The following is an 18,490-nucleotide window of genomic DNA, read 5'->3' as shown; positions in this document are numbered from 1 at the left end:
AGCCTATGGAGTACATTAAAAACTGGAGGCCTATTACACTTTTAAATGTTGTTTATAAAATTGGTTCTGCATGTATACTTCACTCCCTCTTTAACACAGATCAAACTGACTTTATGTTAAACAAACACACACAAAAGCCCACCAAAAACAAAACAAACAAACAAACACACACACACACACACACACACACACACAAAAACCAAAAAAACAAACAAACAAACAACAACAAAAAAACCCACACCACCACCAGTGGTGCCTTGTCTTCTCGGCTTGTGGCTTGACTTGTCCTGTCTTCTCTCTCTCTCTCCATCACACACACGTTCACACACACACACACACACACACACACACACACACACACACACACACACACACACACTCACTCACTCACTCACTGACCCGCGTTGGTAGGCTGTCAAGGTCTTACCAGCTAATTAGTTTCATACAGGTTCATGTATGTAACACACATTTACTCCTTTTCTTTTTAAGCATATGTTGTGTAGCGTATGTGGACCAGTCCGCACGTTTTGACACCTTGAAACTCAAACTGAAGCACACACACACACACACACACACACACACATAAACCCCAGCAACATTTGGAATGTCTTTGGTAAGAAGATGATTTATTATTTGAGAGGTTTCGTTTTCTTTTCTTTTTTTCTTTTTATTATTTTATTATCTGATACTCTAGTACTAGTTTTTCGAAACTTCAAACAGTAAATACTTCATCAGAATTTAGCATGTATGAAAACAACTCAAATCATTTTAAATTTACCCAGCATGCCACAATGGACGAAAGCAAAGTGAACTTCCTTTCTACGATTGGACTTGACAAGAAGTGACCATGAGGTTATTACCCTTCTTCATTATTATTGTTTGTTATATTTCTGTTTTTGTGTGTGGCTTTATAAAATGTTGAAGTGACTATGGAGTTTTGGGGTCTGCTGTACATTTATTACGTGTGCATTCACATTTTTTAAAATCCAAGTAATAAGGAAGGAAGGAATTTTTGTTTAATGTCCCGTCACACATATCGGTGATTGAAGACATTTTGTAAAAGTATTTATGAATACATCTGAGTATTATCAGTTAGAAGGGGTGGGAGATGTGGATGAATGGAGGGTTTGGGGAAACTGGGCAAATGAGGGTAAAAATGTGGGTGAAATTTGAAAGAAAAACAAAACAAACAAACAAACAAACAAAAACCCTCTAAATACAGTTACAGGAAATTACTTAAAGGACTTCGTAAAAGAGAAGTCGTTAAACTGACAAGCGAAACAACTGATAATGAATGCAAAAAGTCAAAAACATCAACGTTCTCAGTCACTTGTGAAGACACACTTTCGTGTACAAAAGGCTTCATCAAGCTACAGTGAAAAATTATATGCTCAATTGTCAGGTTATTAAAGCATATACACTTGACATTAGAACAATACTTGGTCCGTAATGAATTTGATAATAGTCTGAGAGTTAAGCTCAGAATTGGTCTGCGAATCGGACCAAAGTCTGAGAGAGTCAACTGACGAGGTTTTAGACTTGAATTCAAGCACCTATAAAAGTCTCTTTCTAGTATATCGCTTATTTCCTTGTATGACAATGGGCAATATACTTTTATACTATCTATATGATTTTTTGCTCCCCTTTTTGCTGCCCTATCTGCTTGGTCGTTATAACGGAATCCAGTGTGGGATGGTATCCAACAAAAATCAACATTTGTACCCTTCACAAATAGGGAGTGCAATAAATACCTAATTTCAAAAAATAAATCTTCTCCACTCCCCAAACTTACTAACCCGCTAATTCAAATCCAAGTAATAAGTAGACAATTGTCACGTGACCGGTCGAGGTTGAGGACCCACCTACAACCCGACAGGCCCCGCGCAATCTAATAAAAGAAAATTTAAGAAAAATGGGTCTCCGGATCCTCGCACGCTCAATTAAATGCAGCCAACACCAAGAATTTGTACATAATACCACACTTTATTCACTCACTCACACGGATATACTGACAACCAAAACAGCAGTGGGGCCTAACTATTTCCCTTAATACCCCCTCCACTCCCCAAACTTACTAACCCGCTAATTCAAATCCAAGTAATAAGTAGACAAACCAAAGGCTATGTTTTGGTCGTGGTTGCACAATGGCTTGAAGTTGAAACATGGCTGTTGATATATATTATTTTATAGTATCATTTAAAGTACATTGACATTGTCTCTATTTGCGTGTGTATGTGTTTGTAATTAAATCCCAGTAAAGTTTAAACCCCTTGTGTCGTAATAACTTCGAGACAACAACGCCTTCAGGTGCATCAGGCCCAATTGAGCCCGAAATGGGGATCCCGACACTGTGGTGACAGTGGCAGTTTTTGACACAGTGACTGTATTTCCCCATGCGACGTAACCCGCAGCATCTGGGCCCCAGCTTCTAACTTATTGTGAGGGTTTGTGCTCCTTTACAATCGTCCATTGGTACGAGTGATTTCTATTGAAGAAAGTAATCACTGATTGGTATTGTTTAGGCTGGAAGGTTGTGAGATACACACATGTACTGTGGACACTTTCGGCTATGACAGTCTGTTAATTCCAAATCCTCAAAGTCAAAATCATAACATATGTATGTTCATTGATTATGTTTGCGCATTGAAGCAGTACATTACATCATTGTCACAGTAAAATCAATATCCTCTTGCAGGTTAGGTATGCAGTTGCTGAGTTGGTCATTGACACAACCATTGGATGTGTCGCTGTTAGTAGGCAGTGAATTCTGTTACATTGGATTTTTGGATGATTAGTGCTACTGACAGTCTGCTGAGCCTACAACCTGAACACCTATTCTGCCGATAGTTGGGAAGTGCGTTATGATTGCCTATTCTCCAACAATTCTCCAAACAATTTACTGTTACGAATTGATCATTTGTCAACAGTCAGTATGCATGAAAACTCCACTGCATTAGTACATACGTGGCATTGATCCTGTATCAACACAAAGCTCAGTGCTTTGTGTAGATCCTGATGAGAGTGACTGTTAAATTCACGCTACACCCACTTGTATGAAAGAATATTTCCATGATGATATGATGATGATGAATGAATGAATGAAAACTATGGATACTTACACATAGTGCTTATCCTCAGACAGAGACCAAGCTCTAACAGGCTGGGGAATTTTCCACTGATCCGCGATATTCCGTGGTTGGAACTCCATTTTCTGCTGGAAAAAAAGTTTTCCACTGGGGGGAAAAAAACCAAAAATGTTTTGCTGTCCTTGCAGTCACAAGGCACAGCAATGCCTGTTGAAAAACCACTTCATACCTGTGCAAATACGGGAAGAAAATGACGCGTGATAGGGATCGGGCAGTTGGTGTGAGACTCAGTTGTGTGTGATGTCACAGACCACTGCTAATAGTGCTATCATGACTTTATAATTTAGATATGAGAGTGAAATGCATCGTTTTGAACAGACCGAAAGATAGATTTATCATCACAACGAGTGCGCTGTGGGAAAGGGAAACAACAACAACAACAAAAAAAAAAAAAAGCACTGGGGCCTGGGTGACCCCTGGACCCCTACCTTTCAGTTGTTTTTTTTCTGGCAATTGCACCCATGATATATGTAATATATATATATATATATATGTGGGGGTGGGTGGGCAAAAGACCACATCCTGGTTTGTTAAAAGCAAAGACATTCGCTGAAATTGCCACGATAAGGTCGCATATACATGATATGGGGAGGATAGACCTGTCACTGAAGTATGTCACACATGATTTCCTAGTTGACAAAGAAGTGTATTGGACACTTACTTTACCAATGAAAAAGGAATGAGACATTTGCCCTCTTCATCACTAAAATGATCTGACATTATTCATGCTTGCCCAAAACAAAGTATTACCAATCTCACATTGTACTGTCTTTCACTAGTATTATCTGTTCTGCCTTGCTTCCGTGCTTTTTCCTTATTGTTAGTTTTTATGCAATATGGAATTTTATTTTACTGCTCACACAGTCAGAACAATAGCCAATCATCAGCTGCTTCAGCTCAGCATTGCTGGATTAACAATTGTTTATCACACACTAACACTCATGTACTCATTTTAAATTTAGATTTTTTTTGGTTTTTTATTGGTGGGGTGGGGGGGGGGGTGTTGGATGTGTGGTCAGTTAGATATGTCTCAATATCTGCCCTTTTTGTATTTTCAGTACTCTGCGTCTGCAGAAGCGACTATCAGCAGCCGTGTTGAAATGTGGAAAAAATAAAGTCTGGCTGGACCCTAATGAGACAAATGAGATCGCCAATGCCAACTCACGTAAGTATAAAGTGGATTGACATGGTGGGATGTGTGGAGGGACTCAATCAAAATGGTAATGTGTGCATTGATTACAAAGGTATTTCCTCAGACAGTAACATAAACAGCATTACTGTCAACCTGAACAAGCCCTTCTGCATATATGCTTAAAACAGTTTACTCCATTCTTCACTGCTGAATTCTCTAAATAAATAAAACATTGTGCAAAGCATCAGTATTGATCCCAATTATATGCTGTATTGATAAATATCAGTGATAGTACAACCTCAATCCTCCCATCCACAAAGTATTCAATTATGATTGAAAATGAAATGAAAAACATGACACTAACAAATGTCATTAGTCATTTAGTGCCAAGAAATTGACTACTTTGAACATACCTTCTAAACGTGTCTCAAACTCACCGCTTTCTGGATTAGAGTGAATGAGAAGATAGCAGCTAGATCAGACGTATTATCAAATTCGTAAGTATACAATCTAAACATCATGTTATTGGTTGCTTGGCTTACTATCTCCAAACTTAAATCGCTAGATGTAAAAATCTTGAACTTATTTTTGAAACAGATCTACATCTTAGAAAAAAAAATTGTCAGAAAAAAGATAGAAACCAGGTGTTAAGACCAAGTATCCACATACACATTGTACTTGCATGATTATAGTGCTGCCACAGATAGACAGAGAGAAAGAGACTTGACCCAGTTTTTCTCTTTCAGACACTGTAGTATGTGTGATACCATTATGTTTATGTTTCTATGTTGTATGGCTTTGAAAAAGCTAGAGAAAGCCATTGACAGATAATGAGAAATTGGAAAAGAAAAGAAATAATAGAATAAAAAGACAAAGGAAAGAAAAATCACATCAGAAAGGAGGAAAATGATCATGGGGGGTGGGGTGGGGAACCCTACCTAAATGAAACGGCCAGCAGTAACACAAGTTGATAAACTAACAAAGATCAGTGAATGATAAAATCAATGATAAATTAATAAAATCAAATGAAATAAGATTTAAAAGTGAAACAAAGCATACAGCATTTACATTCAAGTGTGGTTCGTCAGTCGGGATCGACGAGGACCATCATCTAGTCATCCTGGGGGTGGGTGGGTTGGGCTCTGTGGGTGCGCAGATGACTGGTCAGGCCAATCCGTGCTGGGCAGGTTCTGACGCAGTGTGGACAGGGGATGGTGGCGGCTGTCGGGGACTTGCTGGCACTGCTTTTCCTGGCCTGTCTGCGTTGCTCTGCTGCAGCGATTCTGTTGGCCTCACAGGATTTGGCGCCTTTGTGGACAGCTGAACGCCACTTTGGTCTGTCCATTGCATTCAGCTCCCATGTGTCGTGGCTGATGTTGAAGGCCTTCAGAGAAGCTTTCAGAGTGTTTTTGAAGCGCTTCTTTTGGCCTCCATGGGAGCGCTTGCCATGTTGGAGTTTGCCGTACAGCAGTTTCTTGGGGAGCCGGTGGTCTGGCATGCGAACTACATGGCCTGCCCAGCACAGCTGGGCCTGCATCAAGATGATGTAGATGCTGGGCAAGTTTGCACGAGTGAGCACCTGTGCGTCAGGGATCTTCTCTTGCCACTTTATGCCGAGAAGTTTTCTGAGGCTGGTGGTGTGGAAGTGGTTCAGCTTTTTGGCGTGGCGTTTGTAGACCGTCCGTGATTCACATCCATAGAGCAGTGTGGTGAGTACTATTGCCTTGTATACTTTGAGCTTCGTCTCCAGGGTGATGCCTCTCCTGTTCCAAACGTTCTTATGGAGTCTGCCGAAGGCATCACTGGCTTTGGCAAATCTGGCATTCATCTCGTCGTCGATGACAACTGTGCGAGAGAGTGTACTGCCCAGGTATGTGAATTTGTCCACCGCGTTCAATTGTTGCCTGTTGATGAAGATGTTTGGTTCAACGAAAGGCTTTCCTGGAGCTGGCTGGTGCATCACCTCAGTCTTCTTTGTGCTGATTGTGAGGCCAAAGTTGTCACAGGCAGCAGAGAACTTGTCGACGCTGTGTTGCGTGTCAGCTTCAGAGGCAGCGTTGAGAGCGCAGTCATCAGCAAACAGGAAGTCGTTGACGGTGTCTGTCCTCACCTTGGTTTTTGCTTGAAGCCTCCTGAGGTTGAAGAGTGAGCCATCTGTGCAGTACCTGATGCCACTGTCTACATCAGCGTCTCTGAAGGCATCTGTCAGCATGGCTGAAAACATGAGACTGAACAGAGTGGGGGCAAGAACACACCCTTGCTTGACTCCGTTGGAGACAGGGAATGGTTCTGAAGTCTCTCCGTTGTCTTGGACTCGGGCCAGCATCCCATCGTGTAGTTGCTGTATGATGGTGATGAATTTTCTGGGACATCGTACTTCGCCATGATTCTCCAAAGGCCATCTCTGCTAACAGTATCGAAGGCCTTGGTCAGATCGACATAGGTGGAGTAAAGGTCGGCGTTCTGTTCCTGACACTTCTCCTGGAGCTGCCTGGCAGCAAACACCATGTCGATAGTCTCGACCTGTGGAACTGCCTCATGCTGCCAGATGAGCTGGAACAGCTGATGAAGCTTCTCAGTAAGCGCCATACCACCTTCTTTGTAGACCTCAGCTGGAATGGAGTCTGAGCCAGGGGCTTTGCCATTGGATAGCAGACGGATAGCTCTCTGGGTCTCCTCCAAAGTTGGAATGGCATCCAACGACTCAGACTGGCACCTGGGGAAGTTGGTCGATGGCTTCATCATTGATGGTGGAAGTGTGGTTCAGTACGCTGTCAAAGTGTTCAGCCCATCTCTCAAGGATCCCGTCCTTGTCAGTGATTAGGGTAGAATCATCAGCACTGAGGAATGGAGCAGATCTGGAGGTGGTGGGACCGTAGACTTCTTTCAGGCCGTTACAGAAATTCATGTCGTTTCTGTCTGCAAAGCCCTGGATCTCATCAGCTTTGTTGCTCAACCAGGAATCCTGCATCTGCTGCAGCTTCAGCTGGATGGTGCTATGTGCGCTCTTCAGTATGTCTTTCTTTGACTGTGACTTGGGATCTTCAATGTGGGATCTGTAGGCTTGGCATTTGTCTTCTAGCAGCTGCTTGATCTCATTGCAGTTCTAATCAAACCAGTCTTTGTGCTTCCTGGCAGAAGGCCCCAGGCACTCCATGGCAGTGTTGTACACTCTCATGCAGTGTGCCCCATGCTGCCTCCACATTCTGGTTGTCCAGCAAGGTGGACTCAAGGCGTTCCTCCAGTGTGTCAGCAAAGCTCTGCTTGATGTTGCCTAGCTCCAGCTTGTTGACATTCAGGCATTTGGGTGCTTTCATGCCCTGAGGCCGTCTCTTGGGCTGGATGCGGAGATTGAGTTTGGAGACGATAAGGCGGTGGTCTGTCCGGCACTCGGCGCTGCACATGGCCCTCGTGACTCGTACGTCCTGCCTGTCCCTCTTCCTGACGATGACAAAGTTGATGAGATGCCAATGCCCAGAGCGAGGATGCATCCATGATGTCCTGTTACAGGTAGGGAGGCAGAAGACGGTGTTTGTGATAAGAAGGTCGTGCTCGGCACATGTCTGGAGAAGTAGTAGACCATTGCTGTTACAGTTACCAACCCCAAGCTTCCCAATCACACCTTCCCAGGAGGTGCTGTCACAACCAACTCTCTCGCGTTAAAGTCACCAAAGGCAGAGATCAGTTATTTATTGTAATTAACCCTTTCAGCCCTTCAAGGTCTTCTGCCTGTGCACACCTCTTTTCTCACCCCACCATTAAGTGGGGATCAGGCAGAAGAAAAAAGAGACCAACAATCCCTACAAGCAGTGCTAGATCATAACTGAATATTTTAATTTGGAGACCCTTCAGGAATCAGTTTCGTCATGAGGAACCATTTTTTCAGTAAAATACATAACGTGTATAGTATACATGTAGATTTGTTGATTATATGTCACTGATGTGGAGTTTGAGTCATAAAGATTATGAATGTTAGCAACATTTCAGTTGATAAATCTGCATGTCTTTAGATTTTTGGCATGGTAGATACTGGGGTGTTACGTAACAGAATAAGCAGAGTACAGACAGGCCTTGTCGTATGGTCCAGACCTTAATTGCTTTAATAAAAAGTCCTGAAGGTTGACCCGAGTTTGAAGTACCCTTCGAAGTTCTATGGTAATAGCGAGTTTTAAGTGTTTAAGGATTTCATGGGTGCATTCTTGGAGAGACATGATTTTCTCCAGCAGGTGATTGGTGTAAAATTCATTGTTGTTAGTATTTAATGTAAATTTTAAGAAAATTGTATAATGTGTCCGCAAATGGGGGATGGGCACTTTAAGAAAGAAATCTTGGGGATTTTCAGGTCAGAACATCCGTAAACTTATCAAGGATGGTCTCATTATCCGAAAGCCTGTCAAGGTGCACTCCCGTGCACGTGTACGGAAGAACGCTGAGGCTCGCCGCAAGGGACGTCACATGGGCCATGGCAAACGCAAGGGTACAGCCAATGCCCGTATGCCCGTGAAAATCCTGTGGATCCGCCGTATGCGTGTGCTGAGGAATCTGTTGCGCAAGTACAGGGAAGCCAAAAAGATTGACAAGCACCTGTAAGTTTGTCTCTCTTTTTTTTTCATTTTCTCTCTGATGTTAAGGGAAGAGCTGGGATCTGTTCAGGGGTAAAAGAAGTGGTGTTTGGTAAAATGGTGATTCAGCTGTATGTAATGTATTTACAGACCTCTCACCTAATTTTGTTTTTTGTTTATTGAGAGGTCTTTTTACATAAGTAGTGTTTGTCTGGATTGGCAGAATTTTATGTGATTGCTTCCTGTTTTCCTAACTTTTTGTTTTGTTCCAAGATGAAACCTTTTACTCACAGGAAAAATCTTGGCCAAACAGAACAAACCAGTAGGCTTATTTTTTATCAGTTGACAAACTGGGAGCACAATACAAACTCCCCATTTTTGATACAGTTTGAAAATGAATGCATTAAGTATCACCAGTTTCTTATTATTTCTTGTTATTAAAGAAAAGCTTTTTTAATTCAAATTTTGTTTGGAGTATTTGTTTCGGTTATACTTTCTTGTCATGTTATATTTTTTGTGTTAGTAATACTTTCTTGTTGTGTAATTTACTTACGTATTGTGATTGCATGTTGTATGTCAGGTACCATGAGCTATACCTGAAGAGCAAGGGTAACGGCTTCAAGAACAAGCGTATCTTGATGGAATTCATCCACAAGAGGAAGGCAGAGAAGGCTAGGACCAAGCTGCTCAGGTATGTCTCATTCAGCTTGCCACAGGGTAAAATTTCCCTTTTTCTGTATTTTGGAAATAATTTATAGATAAGGGGGTCTTCTAGAATGCACATTACAATAGTATGTAAAAGTTGCACAAGGCAATGAAGACAAAATTGCTCAAGAAACACCATGTTTGTTTGTTATACGCTATTCAGAGTCTGTGTAACTTTAAAACCTTTATGGTAGAAAATACAAACATCAAAACAAAAGCACTTTTAATAATTAAACCAGAGCAGTTTTAGTTTTAACCATGAATCTTTGATGGCAATGCTTCATTTTAAAATGTATATACACATGATTATTTAACTTCAAGTAACTGAAATAAGTTGTTAATGGAGCCATTTGAAAGTGAATGTATTTCGTAAAGGAAAATGAATGAGGAATCTGAATCTTTGCTGTTTCCTTTCTTTTGTTTTTGTTTTTTTTGTTTGTAGATAGGCATTTCAAAGTGAAGATAATGATGTTTTGTGCAACAGAAACGGAGAAAGGTCTATTTCCACCGTCATAGAATGACATCTAAAATGAAAACCAACAGAATACAGCTTGGAATGGCATGCTTGTTGTCAGTTTTAAAAAAACAACAACAACAGATCACACATTTTTGATGATAGTCAGTCGTGTCCGACTATGACCATCAGAACAGCAGAAGAGGCAACTGCTGTTCCGACTATCTGGGCTAGAATTTGATTATAGTGAAGAGTTTCTTGCCCAAGTTACATCTCCACTCTCTCGGCCATGAGGGTTTTAGGACAGTCGGCATTGGGATGGTTCCCAAAGGTCAACCAGCCCACAAGGCTGCAGCACTAGGAGCCAGTGCAATTTTGCCTCCTAGTTTGAGAGTCATAATCCTTCACAAAAGTCTAAGCTGTAACTGATTTCCCTTTGACTGGAGAAACCATTGATAATACAGCTCTCACTTTGCTGTTGGCCCAGATGTAAATTTTTGTCAATCTGTGATATAAGCCGAGTGTTGGGCTATGTAAGTGAATAACTGACGCAGCAATGACCAATGTGGGTTCTGCCAACATAAAGGGTCAATCATATCCTCAGAAACTGCGCAGTCAAGCTTTGTAACACCAAAGAAGTTTCCTCTACTGAGGGAGAAGCTCTTTGGTGGCACTTACTCAATCTATGCTGTACTTCGGGAGACAAAAATAATCTGCTGTACGTGCCAATTTGCTTTCTGTGTGATCAAGTTTGTCATCTGGTCAGTAACAAAACTGAAAAAAATAAAACAAATTTTTCCTGTCATATGCACCTTCAACCCTGAGTTTCATGAAAACTGTGGGTTGTCCAAACCAAGGCAGTAATCGGTGACAAGAATTCTCTGACCCCCATTTGGTCACACCCACTTCCTTTCCCAATGGCTGTGAAGGCGGGAGAGGATGACCAAAGGGCAGGGGGAGCTCTTATCCTTGACTGGAAGTCCTCCTAGGAGATGGAGCTCTGAAGAAAAAACCTGCACCTGCCGAGGCCATCCTACACATGGCAGTATCTGCACCTGTGGAACTGTGAGCGTCGGTAGGTGAGAGAGTGGGGAAGGGACTGCACAACTCCTCACTAAAAAAAAAAGTCACCTGTGCTGGTCAGGCAACCAGGCTAATGTCGGAACGACGAGCTAGCCGACCTGTGGCAATGGAGAAGTGGTAATGGGGACAGGCAGAGGATGCCGCTGGCAGTTCCTAGTCATGACTCTGCATGCAGGCGGCTGTGGGGTGATGGTTGTCCACCATAGACTGGGGCAGATGCGGCGCCCGTATCCTCCCACAGTGTCAGAGCAGCCCTTTTTAGGACAGCACTGCTCTCCCCACATTGGGAAGGGGAGATAAAAGGATCCCAAAACAAAGCCTGCCTCGCCTTGTACCTAGCAGGAAACCACACCTACTTGGACATCCAAAACTAGCGGTCGAAAACAACAGAAGAAAAGAACCAGGAGTCATGCCCTGACTCTGGGTGCCTGGAATGTTCGCATCCTTCTGGACAGAAATGACAGACCAGAGCGCTCATTGCTAGAATGCTTGATCGCTAGCAGGTGGACATAGCAGCCCTGAGCGAAACCAGGTTTGCCGGTGAAACCCAGATGGAGGAAGTTGGAGGGGGCTACACCTACTGCATTAGGAAACCAGATGGCACCCCAAGAACCTCAGGCGTGGGCTTTGCCATACGAACCAAATTTGCACAACAGCTTGACAGCCTTCCATGTGGGATAAACGATAGGCTGATGACCCTGCATCTGAAGCTGTCCAAGGATCGCTTCTCCACAGTCATCAGCTGCTATGCCCCGCTTCTCTACAGTCATCAGCTGCTATACCCCGACGATGACCAACCCTGATGACATCAAAGAAGCTTTCTACGAGGAGCTCAGCTGCACCTTTTCAGCAGTAGACAGAAAGGACAGGCTTGTCATCCTTGGGGATTTCAGTGCCCGCTTTGGCGTGAACTTCTCATGGCCAAAAGTCCTAGGACAGCATGGCACTGGCAAGTGCAACTCCCAACGGACTGCTTTTGCTCTCAATCTGTGCGCAGCATGGACTGACCATCACCAACACCCTCTTCCAACAAGCGGACAAGTACAAGAACTCATGGATGCACCCCCGCTCCAAGCAATGGCACATGCTGGACTATGTGATTGTCCAGCAGAGGGACAGAGGTGATGTTTCCATTACACACTGCATGAGAGGAGCAGTCTGTTGGTCGGACCATTGCCTGGTACACAGCAAGATGAACATAGGCTTGCATGCAAGCTCCAACCAGCCAGGCAGAAACCCCCTCTAGGAAGCTGAACATCCACCGCCTCCCTATCATCAAGGATGTGCTGCAGCAGCAAATCCAAGTAGCTCTCCAAGAAATTCCTGCATCGACTGATGTTGAAGAGGTATGGAGCACCTTTAGAGACGCTGTGTATACAGCAGCAGCTGACACTCTCGGCTTTGTACAGAGGAGCCACAAAGACTGGTTTGATGAGAATGACTCCGGAATCTCCAAGCTCCTGAACACTGCATATATGGCATCAGGATCACATTTCCGATAAAGACTGCCAGAGGAAGGAGAACCAGTTCTTGCAAACCAAGCAGATCATACAGAAGAGGCTGCGTGGTGGGAGAGAAAGTCTGAAGAGCTTCAGTCTGCTGCTGATGCTCATGACATGAGAAGACCCTCCATGATGGCCTCCGAGCTGTGTATGGGATGAGAGTCACAGGATCAACCCCTGTCCGTCCTTGGACCAGACCACCCTCCTGACAGACAAGAAAGACATCCTTGCCTGCTGGGCAGAGCACGTCAACACCCTCCTCAACAGGGACTCGTCCATATCCGACGAGGTAATTGCAACCCTCCCACAGCTACCAGTCAGTGAATCGCTAGCTGCCCCTCCCACCAAGGCCAAGACCCAGAAGGCCCTGAAGCTGACGTCAGGAAAAGCACCAAGAGCAGATGGAATCCAGGCTGACATCTACAAGTATGGAGGTGAGGTGCTGACAGACAAGCTGACAGCCCTGTTCAAGTCTATCTGCAAGAGAGGGGAGGTCCCCCAGGATTTCAAGGATGCTTCAGTTGTCCACATTTACAAAGAGAGACAAAACATCCTGCGATAACCACCATGGAATCTCTCTCCTCTGCATCGCCGGCAAGATCCTCGCCCGCATCATACTGAACAGACTGGTAGATCACGTCTCCAACACAGTCATCCCTGAAGCACAGTGTGGCTTCCACTCAGGCAGGGGAACATGTGACATGGTGTTTGCCGTACGCCAGATGCAAGAGAAGTGCCGTGAGCAGAACAAGGAGCTCCACTTGGTCCTTGTAGACCTGACTAAGGCCTTCGACACAGTGAACCACCGTGGTCTGTGGAAGATCCTCCTAAAGTTTGGCTGCCCAGAGAGCCTAATCCAGCTGATTGCATCATTCCACGATGGCATGCAGGCAAGAGTACAGGAAAATACTGACATGTCAGATCCGTTCCCTGTGGTAAATGGAGTGAAGCAGGGCTGCGTCCTGGCACCCACACTGTTCTCCATTCTCTTCTCTGCCATGCTGATTGATGCCTTCCAAGACTGTGACTGGGGCATCTACGTTTAGTTTCACACAGATGGCAAACTTTTCAACTTATGGTGACTCCATGCCAGGTCCAGGGTGTTTGAGGCACTGTTGAGAGAGTTCCTCTTCACTGATGACTGCGCGCTTGCTGCACACACCCATGAGGACATGCAGTTCATTATGGACAGGTTCTCAACCTCCTGCAGGCACTTTGGACTCACCATCAGCCTCAGCAAGACTGAGTCCATGTACCAACCAGCTAGCTCACAGAACGCCAGTGCCTCCCTCCCCCCACCTGCAATCAAGATCGATGACACAGAGATCGATGACATAGAGATCAAGTCAGTGGACAAGTTTTGCTACCTGGGCAACACCCTATGCAGCAACGGAGCCCTTGATAGAAGTGACGCTGCGCATCGCCAAGGCCAGCTCCGCCTTTGGCAGACTCAACAACAGGCTGTAGAACAACAAAGGCATCAGGCTCAACACCAAGATGAAAACCTACAGAGCTGTTGTGCTGACCACCTTGTACTGCTGTGAAACATGGACGATGTATCACCGTCACATTCAGCAACTTGAGCAGTTTCACCAGAGATGCCTACGAAAGATCCTCGGCATAAAGTGGCAAGACAGGGTCTCCAAACTTCAGGTCCTAGAGAGGAGCGGCCTGCCCAACATCGAAAGCTTGCTGATCCAGTGCCAGCTACGCTGGACAGGACACTTCCACATGACAGACAGCAGGATCCCAAAGATGCTTTCGTATGGTCAGCTGAAGGAAGGCCACCGTGAACTTGGAAGACCCTGCAAGCACTTCAAGGACACCTTGAAGACAAACTTCAAAGCCTGTGACATAGACATCGCTTCCTGGGAAACTGATGCCCTTGACTGCTCTCGCTGGAGGATGCTGTGCTCTAGTGGCATAAGACGTTTGAAAACAAAAGAACGCAGAGAAGCGTGAGCGAAGGAAGCAGGGCTCAACTTCTGGAGACGTTTTCCCTTGCAACACCTGTGGGAAGTGCTGTGCATCCAGAATCAGCCTCTTCTCCCATATGAGGACACACACCGACAGATAAGTGTTCCTGCCTACTCATCTGACGGACCGACGGGCGACTCCATCATATGATGTACGCTATCCAGAGCCTTTGCAAACAGAACACTTAATTGTATGGTTGAAAAAAAAAGAAAAAAAAACACACACCAAAAAAACAAAAATAAAAAAAATCAACAAATAACCCCACTTAAACAGAGTAAATGAAAGTGATGGGCTTTGAATTCAAGAACATTTTGTTTAAGGGGGGACTTGGCGTGCATTTTTGATGAAAAATCACTAGAAAATGTGTTTTGGGGTTATTGTAAATTTTGAAAGAATAATATATCTACAAACACTTTTTGGGTGTCTTTTGCTATAATTTTGCATAAAAGTGTGTGTAATTGTACTTTTTTTAATGTAGGTGGCCTCAAATATTTATCGGAAATCGAAGTCGAATCACAAAAATCGCTATCTTCAGACCCTAGCAACCACCACTTTCATTTTACCAATTGAGGTGTGTGACCGCTCGTTTGAAAGCTAAACATACGCTCTTTCCGGTCAACCTAATTTCATATGCAAACAACCTCAGTGCGAGAGCTCCGCGAAGCACGAAATGGCTCACCCAACAACAGTGTATAACCCGTTGATTGGGCCTAAGCTGTCACGAGGGTAAATCCATGATTCTGATTGGCCGAAACTCCAGTCATCGGCCATCTTGGTTCATAGCGTCGGTTTCGAAGTGAGCGAACTAGGACATTCATTTTGTCAGTTTTAGGCACAGTTTTGCTTTTTTACAATGCCAAGAAAGTTTGGAACGAAGTTTAGAGTACTCCATAAGTTTGGTACAAAGAAGAGAAAAGGGAAATGTGGAAAAGCCAGCCGCCAATCACAGCAAACTGAGGTCGAATCGACAACCTGTGAGCCGACTCCATCAACGTCGTCTGCTATGGAATACCCGTCCTCTACTTCAAAGAAAAAAAAAGGACCTTTTCTCAAAAAAGAAGGCAGTGTCTGATTCTAGTGAAGAAGAAGATGAGTCTGGACCCAGCAAAAAACAAAGACTGGAAGAGAAAGCTGTAGAAGAAGTGAGAAGTGACGATCTCAACATCATCATGAACCTGAGCTGCCTTCAGTCTCTCATCGCTTCCAGTGGTGCATTGTGTCCAGAATGTAAAGAACCGGTAAGTCGATCGTTGATTTCTTTGTTTATTTTTCGTTTTCTTTATCATTCATACTTCTTCCTGGTCCTTGTGAAGTGTGAGAGGAGAGAGATTGAATTAGATGTGGTGTGAGGGGGTGGGTGTGGGGCTGTGTGTGTGTCATGGGGTGTGTGTGAGAGGTTATGTGTTTATTCAATCAATGTGTGTGTGTTCCAGGTTGTGTTTATTCAGTGTGTGTGTGTGTGTGTGTGTGGCTGTGAGTGTGTTCAGTGTATTAGTGTGTGTTTCAGGTTATGTGTTTATTCATAGTGTGTTTGTGTGTGTGATTATTCTGTGTGTTTGAATATGTTTCAGGTTATGGGTTTGTTCATTGTGTATGTGTATGAGATGTGTATATTCCATGTGTGTGTTTCAGGTTATGTGTTTGTTTAGTGTGTGTGTGTGTGTGTGTAAGACTGCTTGTACAGATGTGTGTATATGTTACAAATGTATGAAGCTGTGCAAAAAAAAGTGTAATTTATCATGTGTTTCAGAGCCTGAGGGTGACTGAGGGAGGTCAACAAAGGGTCCTCGGCCCTGCTGGATGTGATGCTGGAACTGGAACTTGTGGGAGGAAGCACTCTGGGTGACTTTGTTTTGAAAGAGGACACTGCCAGGGTGGTGAAATCCAGCAGAAAATCATCAGAAAAGGAGAAAGAGAAGAGAAAGAAAATAGAGATGGTGCGACGCATGGAACGCCAGGAAAGACAAGAAAGAGAAGGGGAGATGTATGGGCCTGGGCAGTTCTGAGTGTTTGATTTCCAGTGCCACATAGAAAAAACTGTACAGAATGTCTTGACAAGCTATCATACTTGACAATTATTGGAAAATGATAGTAATACTATTGAAAATTGTTCCTTTCATTTGTCCACATTAAATTCTATCTTTGGAGTCAAATTTCTCAAAACGACTTTTTATTCCATACGTATGTACTGTCCTCCTTTACTGTACAAGTTCTACAACAGCTATTGCCTTGAAATTTTGCATATAGATGGAAAAATGGCTTCTGAGTGCAATGAAACCATTAGAAAGTATGGATCTTGGACAGTTTTAGTGTTATATTAGGTTAAAAATAATTATTTACATTTGTCAGTTTTCTCCAAAGTCTTGGCGATGGTATTTACATTTATGTACATTTATACATACTAATTTATGTCTATTGCACTCTTCTATTCATGTCCTTTGTATTGATTATGATTTTAGCTTCAATACTACCTAACTTTGCAAACTGTAGAGGAGGAGCAGACGTACGTGTTTTCGACAGCACAAAAACATGAAAAAAAATCATAAAATTATTTCTATGTAACATGAACATTTGAAACTTTGTATTCTAGCTCCAAATCCACTTTGCTGTCTATGTGCAAAATTTCATGGCAATAGCTTTAGTAGAAGTCGAGATACAAAAATACTAGAAAAATGCACGCCAAGTCCCCCCTTAATACTTGTGAGTGATATGAAGAGGAAGGTGGTAGAATGGTTAAGACTCTGCCGATACAGAGTCAGTGAGGGTCTGGGTTTGAATCCTGCTCTTCCCCTTTCTCCCAGGTTTGACTGGAAAATCGAATTGAGCATCTAGTTGTTTGGATATGATGATAAACCGAAGTCCTGTGTATAGCATGCACTTGGCGCACTGAAAAAGAATCCATGGCAACCAGAGTATTGTCCTCTGGCAAAATTATGTAGAAGAAATCCACTCAGATAGGTACACAAACATTTATGCATGCACCCAAGGCCTTACTAAGTTACTGAGTTATGCTGCTGGTCAGGTATCTGCCAAGCAGATGTGGTGTAGTGTATATGGATTTGTGCGAACGCAGTGACGCCTCCTTGAGAGACTGAGACTGAAACTAAGTGGTATGAGGTGGTTTTTGTAGATAAAATCATAATTAAAAAAAACTTGTTTAAAAGTGCTTGAAAATAATAAGTTTTGTCAGTAAATCACTTTGAAGTTTATCAAGGGTCCTTTTAGAAAAAAATAACTTTATTGCTATATACACAATAAAACTTGCTAAAAAGTGCTTGAAAATGTTAAGTATTTGTCAGTAACTCACCTGGAAGTTTATCAAGAGTCCCTTTCTTTGTAGTGCTCAGGCTGAGAATGGAAAGGGTTAATGACACAGAATCAGTTGCATTAGTCTCGACTTCATTACACAAACCAGATATAAGAAAATACTAAGTATACTAACTGGGTGTTACAGTGATCAGGCAGAGGCTCGTCGTACCAAGGTCAAGGAGGCTCGCAGGAGGCGAGAGGAGAGGATTGCACAGAAGAAGCAGGAAATGCTCAAGTCATTTGCCAAGGAGGAAGAGTCTTCAAAGAAATAAGCTGTGTCAGCTATTCTGTTGGTGTAATAAACTGTCGGTTTATATATGATGTACTTCTAGTGTGTGTGTGTGATTAAAAATGAGTGAGTGATTGAAAGCACGTCTGAGAGAGTGGATGTTTTATTGGGACTATGCTTTACACTCAGAAAGTACAAAACATTGCAAAAACAAATAGGAGTAGAAATATGGGACTTGGGTATTGAATATGTTGAGAAAGATTTTCATCATTTACTGTCATCCCCCTCTTCGTTGTATTTCCTCACTTAGCTGTTCACTTTGCTAAATAGCAAGTTTAACTACACATAATTTACCAAGACCCACTAGCGACTCCAGCAGGTGGTCTGATTC

General features: G+C 43.2%; 1 protein-coding gene, 1 long non-coding RNA gene and 1 other non-coding gene across 3 annotated transcripts; all 3 read left to right on the top strand.

Moving 5' to 3' along the window:
• The first annotated feature begins 730 nt into the window (after positions 1-730).
• On the top strand, positions 731-18,195 carry LOC143276802 (large ribosomal subunit protein eL19-like). The gene is made up of 5 exons (XM_076581451.1): positions 731-852; positions 4,205-4,311; positions 8,621-8,864; positions 9,421-9,531; positions 18,016-18,195. The coding sequence occupies exons 1-5, from the start codon at positions 848-850 to the stop codon at positions 18,140-18,142; spliced, it is 594 nt and encodes a 197-aa protein (XP_076437566.1). The 5' UTR covers positions 731-847; the 3' UTR covers positions 18,143-18,195.
• LOC143277276 (small nucleolar RNA U54) lies at positions 9,650-9,716 on the top strand. The gene has a single exon (XR_013053720.1). It is a non-coding gene; the product is annotated as a small nucleolar RNA U54 (small nucleolar RNA).
• LOC143276803 (uncharacterized) lies at positions 14,876-16,544 on the top strand. Its single transcript, XR_013053638.1, has 2 exons — positions 14,876-15,799; positions 16,312-16,544. It is a non-coding gene; the product is annotated as an uncharacterized LOC143276803 (long non-coding RNA).
• Positions 18,196-18,490: the final 295 nt, after the last annotated feature.

The sequence above is a fragment of the Babylonia areolata genome, chromosome 33 (genome assembly GCF_041734735.1).
Source record: "Babylonia areolata isolate BAREFJ2019XMU chromosome 33, ASM4173473v1, whole genome shotgun sequence".
Classification (NCBI taxonomy): Eukaryota; Metazoa; Mollusca; class Gastropoda; order Neogastropoda; family Buccinidae; genus Babylonia; species Babylonia areolata.
This window is presented reverse-complemented; position numbering and strand designations above follow the sequence as displayed.